At 57.8% G+C, this 14,411-nt stretch overlaps 1 protein-coding gene across 1 annotated transcript in view; it reads right to left on the reverse strand.

The window, feature by feature from the left end:
- Nucleotides 1-1,690: 1,690 nt before the first annotated feature.
- The window catches only part of AJAP1 (adherens junctions associated protein 1), a 35,666-nt gene continuing 22,945 nt past the window's right edge, over nucleotides 1,691-14,411 (reverse strand). Inside the window, exons 4-6 of the mRNA XM_065855184.2 lie at nucleotides 12,959-13,201; nucleotides 11,819-11,949; nucleotides 1,691-7,646 (exon numbers count right to left, since the gene is read on the reverse strand). Coding sequence (XP_065711256.1) covers nucleotides 11,877-11,949; nucleotides 12,959-13,201 — 316 coding nt within the window. The 3' untranslated portion in view covers nucleotides 1,691-7,646; nucleotides 11,819-11,876. The remainder of the gene's footprint in view (nucleotides 7,647-11,818; nucleotides 11,950-12,958; nucleotides 13,202-14,411) is intronic.

The raw sequence follows: 14,411 nt of genomic DNA on the forward strand, positions 1-14,411 counted from the left end.
TGTGAACTGTGCAAATTCATGTGAACTGTGTGAACCCATGCGAACCGTGCAAATCTATGTGAACTGTGCAAACCTGTGTGAACTGTGCAAACCTGTGCAAATCGATGTGAACTGTGCAAACCTGTGTGAACTGTGTGAATCCATGTGAACTGTGCAAACGCGTGTGAACTGTGCAAACCTGTGTGAACTGTGCAAATCCATGTGAACTGTGCAAACCTGTGTGAACTGTGCAAATGCGTGTGAACTGTGCAAACCTGTGTGAACTGTGCAAATCCATGTGAACTGTGCAAATCTGTGTGAACTGTGCAAACCTGTGTGAACTGTGCAAACGCGTGTGAACTGTGCAAACCTGTGTGAACTGTGCAAATCCATGTGAACTGTGCAAATCCGTGTGAACTGTGCAAACCTGTGTGAACTGTGCAAACGCGTGTGAACTGTGCAAACCTGTGTGAACTGTGCAAACGCGTGTGAACTGTGCAAACCTGTGTGAACTGTGCGAATCTGTGCAAATCCACACAGTGCCCGTCCCAGACCCTGGGTTCCCCCTCGCCCCCTGGGCTCCCCCTCGCCCCCTGGGGTCCCCCTCGCCCCCTGGGGTCCCCCTCGCCCCCTCTCCGGCGCCGCCTGGCTCAGGCACTATTTCTCCTCGGCGCTCGGGGCAGCGACGCCCGCAGCGATTCACGCCAGCGGGTCCATTTCCAGCTGTGATAAATAGCGGGGAATGGAATGAGATCCCAGCACCGTATTTCACACCCTGAAACCCCACTCGGATCTGGGAAGGAACAGAGCTGGTAGACGCAGCTGTGGGGCCACTCGCATCCTGTTCACTTGTACACGTTGTCATTGGAATTTGAGCTGGCAATTTGGCCCTAAAATGAATGAAGAGCATCTCACTTTGTCCCACCCTGTTTCCCTATGTGTTTTCCCACAGCAGGGATCTCTAGGGAGGGTTTGGGCAGCACTCCGGTCCCCGTTTCACCGCGGAGGCTCCGGCGCCGCGGCTGCCACGGCCGGAACCGGAGCAGCGGGCGGTTGTGCCGAGCTCTGCCTGCTCAGGTCACCGCTCTTCAAAGCCGGCACAGACACTGAAAAGGGCTTTCTCTCCCCGTTTCCAGGTCAGACGGCGTTTTGAAGAATGGCATCCACGCCATCGCGTGTCCTGCGGCGGGGGCACGGGGGCTCTGGCACTGTCCCTGCTGCCCGGCAGCTCTGCCAGACCCCTCCTGTCCGGTGTCCGTCCCCACATCCGTCTGTCTGTCCAGCAAGCCCTGCCCGGGAGCACAACGGCCTCAGTGTGGCACATCAGCACCAATTCAACCCGGATCTGCACACACGAAACATCACGTTAATACACGTCTGCTCACGGCACCCTCCATCCATGGAAACGTGGATCCGGCTTAAGCGGTTCCTGCTTACCTCCTTGCATAGCTGGTCATTTAAAACATCGTTAGTGACGTCTCATTAACTCCCTAACTGCCCTATTAAAGGACTTTGTCCCAAGGCGCAGGCAGCGGTGTCCCCGCGGTGGGGGACACAGAGAGCCCGTTCCGGGGGGACAGCGGGGCCGCTCGGCCGCTCACCCCAGGGACGTCTCCCCAGGGCAGCCCTGGGCCCCTTATGCCGAGGGGTCCCCCCAAAACCAGCCCGTCCCGCCCCGGGGGCGCACAGGAACCCAATCGGCACCCGCCGCGCGGTTCTCATATCAGTTTTAATAGCAACATCAGAGTACTAAATATACAGAGGGAGGTCGGTACAGGTGGCATTTACAGTGCTTCCAAATACACAGCTTCCAGTACAGAGACAGATTAAAAACCACTCGGGGAGAAGACAGGTCTGGTGTGTGGGCCCCGCGGGCGGCGGCGCCGGCACCCCCGGCGCTTCCCGGCAATAACCAAAGCGCTCAGTGATGGCAAACCGGTTACAAATACCCAAAGCACTCAGTGATTTCAAACCGGTTACAAATAACCAAAGCGCTCAGTGATTTCAAACCGGTTACAAATACCCAAAGCACTCAGTGATTTCAAACCGGTTACAAATAACCAAAGCGCTCAGTGATTTCAAACCGGTTACAAATACCCAAAGCACCCAGTGATTTCAAACCGGTTACAAATACCCAAAGCGCTCAGTGATTTCAAACCGGTTACAAATACCCAAAGCACTCAGTGATTTCAAACCGGTTACAAATACCCAAAGCACTCAGTGATTTCAAACCGGTTACAAATACCCAAAGCACTCAGTGATTTCAAACCGGTTACAAATACCCAAAGCACTCAGTGATTTCAAACCGGTTACAAATACCCAAAGCACCCAGTGATTTCAAACCGGTTACAAATACCCAAAGCGCTCAGTGATTTCAAACCGGTTACAAATACCCAAAGCGCTCAGTGATTTCAAACCGGTTACAAATACCCAAAGCACTCAGTGATTTCAAACCGGTTACAAATACCCAAAGCACCCAGTGATTTCAAACCGGTTACAAATACCCAAAGCACTCAGTGATTTCAAACCGGTTACAAATACCCAAAGCACCCAGTGATTTCAAACCGGTTACAAATACCCAAAGCACCCAGGGATTTCAAACCGGTTACAAATACCCAAAGCACTCAGTGATTTCAAACCGGTTACAAATACCCAAAGCACCCAGTGATTTCAAACCGGTTACAAATACCCAAAGCACCCAGTGATTTCAAACCGGTTACAAATACCCAAAGCACTCAGTGATTTCAAACCGGTTACAAATACCCAAAGCACCCAGTGATTTCAAACCGGTTACAAATACCCAAAGCACCCAGGGATTTCAAACCGGTTACAAATACCCAAAGCACTCAGTGATTTCAAACCGGTTACAAATACCCAAAGCACTCAGTGATTTCAAACCGGTTACAAATACCCAAAGCACCCAGTGATTTCAAACCGGTTACAAATAACCAAAGCACTCAGTGATTTCAAACCGGTTACAAATACCCAAAGCACTCAGTGATTTCAAACCGGTTACAAATACCCAAAGCACCCAGTGATTTCAAACCGGTTACAAATACCCAAAGCACTCAGTGATTTCAAACCGGTTACAAGCAACCAAAGCACCCAGGGATTTCAAACCGGTTACAAGCAACCAAAGCGCTCAGTGATGGCAAACCAGTTACAAAGGAAAAGCTGTCTCATGTTAGAAAACGTTTTTGTGGGTTTTTTTGGCAAAATAAAGTGTAAACTTCACTGTACATGTCCTATCGAACAAAAATAAACCCCTCGGAACCTAAAATAGAAGAATCTGGGTCAGAAATCTGTGCCCTTAGTGTACATTTTTGTGCAACATATACTTTTTCTCCAAGTAAAGATCATCTCCACTCGTGACACCATTAAAAATGTACCTACAGACGCTGAGAATAATCCTGAAAAATGCGTGAGAAGCGTCACACGAGATCTGGAGCCAAACCCGCGGGCTGAACGTGAGGGATCTCCTGCTGGTTTTGAACGAGTCGCTTACAGATTTTGTACCTGGTTGAATGAAAACTCCAACCACATTCCTCCTGAAATGGGTGGGCTGAGATACTATAGATATACTTTTGTTCTATTTATTTTTTTATATTATTTTCTTTTTTTTACAAAATATATAATATGTGTAGAATATCTACTATTTAACTACCATCTTAGCTGAACGACCTTCCTTCACAACACGCTGCCAGTGGAGGAGGGGGAACCCGAAACGTGCCCCGGGCTGGCTCTGCTGCCCCACAGCCCTGGTGCTGCCCCACGGCCCCATCACAGCCCCGGCACTGCCCCACGTCCCCGTCACGGCCCCGGCACTGCCCGGAGCCCTCGCTGGGAAGACAGAGTGGAGGAAAACCCATGGGATCTGGGGAGATGGGCGCCTGGCCGGGACCCCCTGCCCCGCGCGCCGGGGGTGCCGTGGGCAGATGCTGCCCAGTTTGCACAGCGAGGGGCTCGGGTACCACACCAGCCCGTCCCCGCACCCCGAGGTGCCCAGCACGGCCCAGCAGCCCCAGCACAGCCCAGTCTGGCGCAGGGAGGGGACGGCGGTGCCGGCAGCAAAGGGCTCGTCCCCGGCGGCAGCAGCACACGGACGCCCCGCAGCTCGCCTGGGGTGCGCGGCCTTTTGGCAGCGGTGACGCGTTTCTCACCAACGGCTAAGGGGCTGAGAAACCCAGAGAATGAACCAAAGAGAACCGAGGAGCAGCGAGCTGGAAGCCTACAGCAAAGCGAGAGCAAAGCCTTTTTTGTTCACAAGCTGCCACATCCACAATGAAACAAAACACAAGGCAAACCCGTTTTCCCGCAGAAACAGCATCCGGGAAACACGGTTTTGCTGGGCGGTGGAGGACGCTCGATGCCGCGTCTGCGCTGCACCCCTGGATGTCTCGTGTGCCCATCCAGCAAAACCGTGTTTCCAGGGCTGCGTTTCACCGCGGGACGCTTCCTGCTACCTGCACAATGCTACGGGGCTGGAAAACGGGCTGGGCTTCTGGGTGACACCAAAACCCCTCCTTCTCCCAGCGCGCACGAGTCCCACCTGGCACCGCGAGTCCCACCTGGCACCGCGAGTCCCGCCTGGCACCGCGAGTCCCACCTGGCACCGCGAGTCCCACCTGGCACCGCGCAGCAGCCAGACCCGGCTGCTCGGGCGAGCGGCTCCAGCCGATCCAAAGCACCCGGTGGCGCGAGCGTTGGCAAAACCTCCCGGTTACTGCTCAAGCTTTGGGCCGGCTCAGCCGGATGGAGCCGGAGCCTCGTGCCCGGCGAGGGGCAGGGCCGGCAGGAGCCCATCCAGCGCCGCCACCCGCGGCTGTGGGCACCAAACGGCCTCGGAGCGATGTGGCTGTAACGTGGCAAAGCTCATGAGGGAACGCGTCTGCAAACCCCACGCTCGCCGGCTTCTTCCCCAGCGTGAAAGATCGGCCCCATAGGTCTGTTCCACACATATGTGACTTCATGTTTTCACTGCTTGCTTGTTTTTTGGCTTTCATCAACAGTAAGGAATGAAATAACCACAGTTCATTTCTTTTTACTACAAAAGACACCGGGATCCTGCCTCGTAGATCGGCCCCTGCGCAGCTCCCTCCTCCCGGCGCTGTGCCCGTCCGTGTGCTTGGCATGCAGGGGGTGCGGGGGCTTCTCCATAAAGTGCAAGTGCTGTTGGTCCTTATAAATAAGGGAAGATTGTGCATCTACTTTTGTTCCCTGGTTCACCGCTCCTCTCTCGGCGACCAGGACGTGTCCTCCTGCAGACCGCGTGGAAAGCTCGTGCAAGTCCTGCCATCGGAAGCCAACTCCTGCCATCTGGGGTCGGATATTCGCCTTTGTTCCCCCTGACACCCCCCCACACACCTCCCCCGCGGACGGGCTGGGGACGGGGGACAGGGCACCTTCTGTCACCGTCACCGTCACCGTCACCGGCCCGCATGCCCTGCCAGTCCCGGCTCTGCCTGGCCCTTCCTCCCTGCAACACAGAACGATGCTTCAAACGCTCGGGAACGAGGGGGTCGCGATACATTTTACGAGGCCAAATCGCTACCGAGATCACACTGGTAGAGCCACCGCACAGCCCCGGGTGCAGCCAGCGCACACCAGTACACAGGGACATCGACGGGGGAAGCAGACGCGGCTCTGAGCTGGAGCCACTGATGCCAGCAAAGTCAACGAATTCAAACACCGTGCCAGCGAGGGCGATTTGCCGGGGCTGCACCATTTGCACCAGCGAAACACAAGCCCCAGTACACCAAGATGATGGAGACATCCGACCCAGTGCCCCGAGAGCCGGGCAGAGCACCCTCTGCCCAGCGCACCAAGCTCTGCTCTTGCAAAACAGACAAAAAGCGCAGATCCCCGCTCTGCTGCACACGCCTGGGGGGACCCAGCTCTGTTTGACACCCCGACACCCAACCCCGGCCTGGGGACGCACGGCTCTGCTCACCCAAACCACCTCGGCAGGGCGAGCGGGTTGGTCATGGACGGACCCCGGCAACAGGGACCCCCCTCCTCCCCTCGCTGCGGGGGCAGCAGAGCCCACCCCAGGGCGCTCGAGGCTCATCGGAGTCGCTGGGGATGTTGCCAAAGCCTTGGGAGAGGTTTGGTTCGAGTCCACCGGTGACCAGCAGGTCCGGCGAGGAAGACGTTCCCAGGCAGCCTGCAGAGCTTCGGGAGAACAACCCAGACCGTGCAGCTCCATCGGGAAAGGACAGAGGAGGGCACGGAAACAGGAGCCTGCGCACGGGGCTGCGCGCAACACCAGAAGCTTCTGCTTTCTTTTTATAACTCCACACTCGTTATAATAAAGAAATGGAGCTGAGTAATTACTGGATGAGTAGAAATGTGTATCTGGACAATTCTAAAAAAAATCACTACTATCACTACTATTTAGGAAGGGCAGTTTACAAAAAGAACGGGAGGACTTTGGTCTGATCTCTGCTGTCGTTGCCCCCCAGAACGTGGCAGCCGCCCAACGAGAACCCGGGGCAGGAGCCACCGGCTCTTCTTGCTTCTCACAAGGGCCTGAACGAGCTTTGGTGTCGTGGCTGATTTGAAGCCATTTTCCAGAAAACCTCCCACACCCCACTCCTGAACGTTGTCTCCTGTGCCAAGAAGCCCATCCTCCGCGAGCCCAGGCGCAGCACCCGTCCCCGGCCAGCCCCGAAGCGTCACAACCCGCACCGCAGGGACCGCGCTGCCAAACGTAGGGCAGACAGCGGCTCTCGGGCTCCTTCCCGGCCACCCCGAAGGCTCGGACCAGAGCGGCCCAAACAGCCGTCCCGCCAACACCTGCTCCGGCAGCTCCTCCGCCAGGAAAGCACTTGGTGAATGCGGCGCAGACGCGTCCGTGCAGCCACAGCCGGCTCCATCCCGGCGCCTCCCGCCCGCCCCGGAGCCCGGGCAGCGCGGCCCCGCTGGAAAAGCATTCCCAAAGTAACCAAAACTAGAGATATATATGTATACATACATATATATGCTTATACATACACACACACACGTATATATATGTATATATGTCTACTTATATATACACATATAGGTTTGAAAGGCAAGCTGCCAAAGTAGAAAACATCAGTTCACCTAGTTCGCAATATGCGTCTTAAAGAAATGAGACTTTTAGCCCATGACGTCTTCTTTAAAAATGCGTATTTAAGATCTTCAAAAATTGCTACAGTACAAAAAGTGTTTGTGTGTGTATATATATATATTTTCTCTCTACATATATCGTATGTATGTATGCGTATGGACCGGAATGAACGACCCCACCAGAAGAGACCCCCCCCTCGTCCTCCACAGCGTTCCCAGGCGTTAGCGACTTGGCTTCGGCTTCTGGCGAAGTCTCTGCCTCGGTACATGGCACATAACGGTGTTATTGGCACAGGTTCGGAGCCGGTCCACGTCCAGGCGCCCGCTCCCTCCCCTCGCTCCCTCGCCGGTTCCTCGTCCTCCTCCACGGATTCTTTGCTCACCCTTTTTTCCTTCTCTTCTCCAAAAAACGCACTCTTTGAAAAACACAGTTACCTATAGGCGTGTTCATTTTTATAAAAATATATTTGGCCCATAGAACGCTGCTCTGTGAGTCTCCTACTGGTAAACAGAAATGGTAGGTACGGGTAACCCAGTACTTGTTTTATGGTTTTTACAGGTTCACCAATGGAATCCTGTTAAGGACGAGAAGAAAGAGAAAAGATTAAACCACGACGGGGAAAGGCGCCACGGCCCGCGCTGCCCCGGAGCAGCGCTCCCCACCCCGCCGGCCGGCGCGGCAGCGGCTGAGGGTGCGGGGCTGGGGGGGCAGCGGCTGAGGGTGCGGGGGGGGGGGCAGCGGCTGAGGGTGCGGGGCTGGGGGGGCAGCGGCTGAGGGTGCGGGGGGGGGGGCAGCGGCTGAGGGTGCGGGGGGGGGGGCAGCGGCTGAGGGTGCGGGGCTGGGGGGGCAGCGGCTGAGGGTGCGGGGGGGGGGCAGCGGCTGAGGGTGCGGGGGTGGGGGGGGCAGCAGCTGAGGGTGCGGGGCTGGGGGGGCAGCGGCTGAGGGTGCGGGGGGGGGGGCAGCGGCTGAGGGTGCGGGGGGGGGCAGCGGCTGAGGGTGCGGGGGTGGGGGGGCAGCGGCTGAGGGTGCGGGGGTGGGGGGGGCAGCGGCTGAGGGTGCGGTGGGGGGGGGGTAAGGGTGGGGTGACCACGAGGCTGGGGTGCCCCACTGCGCCTCCTCGGAGCCTCTCCAAAGCCTGACTCATCTCTGATCACCCGGGCGTGCGGGGCCCCTCACCCCGGGCCGGAGCCGCCGGCGCTCTGGCACATGAGATGACGATGATGATGAGCACTAATAAGATTTTCTAAAGTTAAATGCCCTAAAGAATCAATAAAGCATTGGTTCCTATTGAGGTTCTTCCTAAGCTATTTATTTGCCATCTTCTGAAATATCTCTCCCTATGTAATCTTTAAACCTTCATGCAAAGACAATTACTCCCCATCATTAGCGTGTGGCCACTCGCTTTGCGTGTACATGACTTTATATACAGCCATACGTGCCCTAATGCAGCTCAGCGTGCCCGACACAGCGGCATGAGCGGGCCTGATGTACAGCAGATATATATATATGGATACATATACACACAGCATATGCAAAGTGCTGCCTGCGGCGTGCTCAGGACATATATGCCCCAATCTACACGGTGACCTGTGACCGGCTGGCTATCGGCATCGAGAACCGCGATACGCTCCGTGTTCAAGGGCTCTTCCTTCACATTATTTTTAAGCAAGATGCCCAACATACGACGTCTCCAAGAACAACACTGAAGTCTTAATTAGCGAGGCAGATTTTGCAGAGTCCTTAATCTCCCGCGCCGGGGCTGTTGGGACTGCTGGAATTCCTCCGAAGACAAGCCTGGCTTTTTGTGATGACTCATTACTGTTAATGTTAATAGGAAGCGTTTGCTGTTGTCAGGCAGAGCGGGGCCAGCGCAGCAGCTGTCGCCGCGTTCCGGGCATGGAATTACCGCCCAGCGCCGTAAATTGTCACTGCCTTGTGCAAGGCCAGGGTCAGATCAATGGTACGGCACCGGTACAGCTCTCAGGTCTCAAATTGCCACTTCCCTGACAGCGATGCCGAACATTTACATAGTTCTGGATGAACACTATTTAATGCACGCATCGCAGGATGTAAAATTTATATTGTATTCCAAATAGCCTCTTTGTGCAAAGTAGGTCAGCGCTTGATCAACCTTACAGATTTTTGTATAATCTCATTCCATGGGGTTTTTCAGTCAAAGAGAGTGGGATTAAGGACAAGAATAATGCCAAATCTCAAACTTCATTTCAGAAAGCCCCAAAGCCAGTCGGAAATCCAACCAAACCAGTCACGGTTTGCTGGGGTGCCCGGCCAAAGCCACTCGAGCCTGCAGCAAATGTCACCTTTCGGTTTGCAGAACAGCGGCAGCTCCTGCCTCTGCCTCAGCGCCTGTCACCTCTGTCACCTGCACGGATGGGCTTGCTTCTTACAGCCTGACAGTGTGACGCCCCAGGTGTGACATTCCCGGGTGTGACACCCCAGGTGTGACAGCCCTAGGTGTGACATTCCTGGGTGTGACATTCCTGGGTGTGACATTCCTGGGTGTGACAGCCCCAGGTGTGACAGCCCTGGGTGTGACAGCCCAGGTGTGACAGCCCTGGGTGTGGCATTCCCAGGTGTGACATTCCTGAGTGTGACAGCCCCGGGTGTGACACTCCTGGCTCTGACATCCTCTCCATGCCAGCACCCCAGAGACAATCTGCTGGGAAGCCCCAACAGCCGCTCACTGCGGGTGACACCGCCGGCACCGCGGGGACCGCACCGGTGGCACAGGGACCCTCCTGTCCCTCCTGTGGCACGGGCTGGCTGTGACCCCAGGACACAACGCCAACGTCTGCTGGCTGTGTCACCACAGGGGCGCCACCAGGTTCTGACAGGAGCCCGGTGCTGCCGCAGCTGCCAGGGCTGCGGTGCCGCGGGGTCCCACATCTGCTCCCGCTCCCCGCGGTGCCGCCAGCACCGCCAGATGTGCGGCTGGGTCCCCGCACGGTGCCGATGGATTGTAACGTGTAGAGCCCACGTCAGGCTCCAACCAGGCTCCCGGGGCTCACCGCGCCGAAACGCCTGCGCTCCCTCTCTGCTCCATCCCTGGCCCCAGCCACATCGTCCGTCTGCTGCCTCCGGCTCTGACTCCACACATTCGCCAGGACTAATTTGCTCATTAGACAGCTCAGAGCTGTGAAGTGCCATCACTTCACACCTATAAAGCACCTCAAGCCTTTCCAAGGAGAGAGGTCTCCATCGCGGAGACCGGGGCAGTGTCTACCCCTGCAGAGACCCCCGCGCTCCGCTCGCCCCATGTTCCCTCCATCCTCTGCGCACATGAGAAAGGGGCTGGGAGGAGAAAGCTGTTTGTAAAGCCTGTGGCTGGGAGCCCCCTGAGCTCCGGAGCATCCCTGCGCAACGCAGCCGCGCGGCAGCACCAGGTCACCTTCAGGTGACGTTGGTGCCACAGCCAAAGCCAGGCAGGAAACGGCCGTTGCTCCCGAAGAGCTGCGTCTCCCTTCCCAGCAGCCTCTCCTCTGGAAAGCAGAGCTGCAACGGCATCCTCAGTGCCAGCCCGCGGCCACAGCACAAGAAATAACGAGAGCACGTTAATAGATGGGGAGTAAGAGCCTTTTGGCATTGAACAGCGCAGCCCCTGCAGCCGGGGAGGCTCTGGGGGCACAGACACCGGCAGCAGATGCTGAACCCCTCGCTTCTCCTCCGGCTGCCCCCTCACCGGCTGACCCAACATGGCCCTGACTCTTCCTTTTTTACTCCCTTCCATGCTAATCTAATTATACTTGTATGTTCAATAGCTGAGCACAATGTTAAACAGGCCATTCCGACCCAGCTGCAGTCAGGGAAGGCTGGAAATTTCATTTACACGGAATATATGATTCATTACAGCGGGGACTGGGAACAGAGCAATTAATCCACCTGAGCACGCGGCTCTGCTGCCCCGCGGTGCGCCGGCACGCAGCGGCCCCGGCTGCGGCCCTGGCACCGCCTTCCACGGCAACGCAGGGAGGAGAAACGGCTCAGGCCAACTCAGAAATCAAAGACTCCCCAACCAGTGCACTATTGAAACCAGTACAACAGGGCCGCCCCCCCGGCTGCAGCAGTGCGGGCTGCGAGCGCAGCTGCTGGGGACCGTGCACAGGCTGGGCTGCGCAGAGCAGGGAGAGGAGGAGGAGGAGGGGACCCCGGCAGCCTCGCAGAGGGACTGTGGAAGCGGTTATGGCAGCAAACATCTTCAAACAGCTCCGGGTACTGACGGAGCGTGCATGGCGGGTGCGTGACCCTCGAACGGGCCGGGCCGTCCATCATGCAGCAAGAGGTTAATTACAGACACAGCACGGAAATTCCTATCGCTTGTCAAGGTTTTAGAACCACACGGTCAGGCTCAAGTTCAAGGCTGCCCCAGGGACCCTTCGCTCTCAAGCGACATCCACCCCAGTCCCAACCTTCCAGCTCAGCCTGTCTGTAATTCACCTCCGTGGAAAAGCCATTTTGGTACCCAAGGTCCCACCGCGGCAGGAGCCGTGTCCAGCCACCCTGGCCGGGTGGGTCACCCTGCTCGGGTCAACATCCCAACAGAAGCGAGCGGGAGGACGGCAGCAGGCGGGGACAGGGTGGCAGATGGCGTGCAGGGGACAACGGGGACGGGACGGACGCGGGACAGATGTGGGACGGATGCGGGACAGATGCGGGACGGACGCGGGACAGACGCGGGATGGACGCGGGACGGACGCGGGACGGACGCGGGACAGACGCGGTACATACCACGAAACAGCCCGACGGCGTCTGCCCTGCCCCCAGAAGTCAAACAGGCTTCGGCCAGTCAGCAGGAGATTTCAAACCACTTCTCAGACACAAAGGCCACGGGAATAAGATGCCGGTCAGAAGAAGAGGGTCTGCAGCGAGCAAAAAAGGGGCTTGCACGTGCTGGTGCGTAACACAGCAGGAGCAAGCGAGGTGGGCGGCTGCAGAAATCAGCTGTGTTAGAGGAGGGAAACAACACCTCTACAGCAACGCTTTGAATGGGCTTAGTGCTCCTGGAACCCAGGATGGTGCAAAGCTCAAAACTCTCCTGATTCTTCCTCTAGTTCTGATGGGGGACCTGCATTTATGGTGTGGCGGAACCGCACAAGCGCCAGCAGGCTCTGGAGCCAGCGCAGGGTGTGGGGAGGGTCGCTCTGTCCCCATCCCCTCTGTGCAGGCAGGGGCAGGCAGAGCGAGGGCTCCGTCTCCTGCACCGCACCACCAGCTGCTACGAAGCCCCTGGTTAACGCATTGTTACTTCACACCAGACACACGGTTGGTTTGGCTCTCGCCGCCTGCTCTCCCATCAACCGCCCCGCTCGTTCCAACCCGGCAGCTCTGCCGATGCCACTTGGGAGGCAGCGCTGATGCTGGGAGACGGATCCAGCAGCATTTACGTGCTGGCAGCAACAGCCAGGAACCGAAACACGTGTGGTGCTGACCGCCGCCAGGGCTGGCTGATCGTGGGGTCTGGCTGGCTGACACCGTGGGGACAGGGGACACCGAGCCGAGCCCCCTCTGCATCGGGGGGCGAGGGGTCCAGCGGCCACAGCCACACTGAGCTGATGGGTGGGCGAGCATCACGGTGGCCGGGAGAGCTGGGAGAGCCAGGGCATCATCTCCCCGGGGAGGAGAGGGGCCAGCGGACCCTGGAATGGGATGGAGCTCCCCAAGCCACAGGACACCGCGCTGCTGTTCCCCAACCCACAGGACACCATGCCCCTGCTCCCCAGCCCGCGGGACACTGCGCTGCTGTTCCCCAACCCACAGGACACCACGCCACTGCTCCCCAGCCCGCGGGACACCACGCCACTGTTCCCCAACCCACAGGACACCGCGCTGCCGCTCCCCAGCCTGCGGGACACCGCGCCGCCACCTCACCTGTTTCCATTGAAGGTGGTTTTATAATCCCCGGGCGAGCGCAGCGCCTCCTCGGCGTAGACGGGCAGGGGGGTGCGGACGCACTCGTGGGAGCACTGCAGCGTCTCGTTGTAGGCGGTGAAGATGTCGAGGGCGCTGGGCACGCGGGGGGGCGCGAAGTCGGTCAGGTTCTGGCAGCTCTCCTCCTGCTGCTCCAGCTTGCGCTGGTGGCTGTTGCGCCGCGGGCGCCCTCTCTGCGCGCAGCTGGGGACGGGAGAGGGGACACGGTGCACCACGCGTTACCGGTTGGCAATTCTGCGTCACTCAACATTAGATTAGAATTCGGCACTTTGGGAAGATCAGCCGCAATCAAGCAGTCATTCGGCTTGCCTTCTTTTTAAGGATCAAATGTAAATTTTAGATACAAGCTTTTTACCACCAGAGGAATTAGGAATTAGTTAGCAAGTCAGAGTTTATACCTGCAGGAGATGAAAACGTTCTTGTAAGTGAAAAGACAGAGGTGGGAACAATGAAGTGCAACCCTTTCCGTCTGGGAGGCACCAAGAGGTTTTAACTTATGGGCATAAATCAGCGCAGAAGCTGGTGTGACACGGCCCAGGGACAGCGGCGGGGCCGCCCCGCTCCCGGTCACCCCTGCGGAGGCTCCTGCGGGAGCAGCGGCCCCAGACTGGGCTGCTCCTCGTTAAGGGTCAGATTCGATTAATTTGTCTCTTGTTTCTGAACAGCATTGACAGCGCCCATCGTAACACTGGGGTTTCGGAAGGTGGCAGCTCCGAGGGCAGTGGGAGCTGGGGATGCTGGTGCTGCCTGCACGGGGCCAGCCTGGGGACGGTGGATCCGCCGGCAGCGGGACACAGCCGCTCTGCACCCGCTGATGTGACCAGCACAGACAGCCCTAAACCAGCCGCCAGCCCCGCCACGGCGGCACGAGGACTCACGACAAGCAGGACACTCGCAGCACTGCTCACCCGTCCTGCCCGAGGGGACAAGCGACAGCCAAGGGACGGGGGGCAGAGCCTGTGTCCCCTTGGAGCTGGGGACCGAGCGTGTGCTCAGGGGCAGCTCTGCCCCCGCCGGCAGGAGCAGCTCCAGAGAGAGCCCAGCGTGCGGCGTGACAAACCACAGCGGTTTGGCAAATGCTGGAGCCGAGTAAACCCGCCAGGACACGGGCCATGGCGGCTCTGGCCGTGCCCGCCCGCTGGCGTCCACCCGGGATCACCCAGTTCCACTTGCTTTAGCAACTTCTGTTCTACACTGATCATAGAATCATGGAATAGTTTGGGCTGAAGGGACCTTCCCGGCTCACCCAGTCCAACCCCTGCCTTGAGCAGGGACAGTTTCACCAGATCAGGTTGCTCTTCAAGGAGATCGCTGTATTTAATATTTTTCCCTTTCTGGCTCCAGCATTAGGTTGCTGGAGCTGTTGTCCGAGGCCAGAGCTGCCGTCCCGCCC

This window comes from Patagioenas fasciata, chromosome 23 (genome assembly GCF_037038585.1).
Source record: "Patagioenas fasciata isolate bPatFas1 chromosome 23, bPatFas1.hap1, whole genome shotgun sequence".
NCBI classification, from domain to species: domain Eukaryota; kingdom Metazoa; phylum Chordata; class Aves; order Columbiformes; family Columbidae; genus Patagioenas; species Patagioenas fasciata.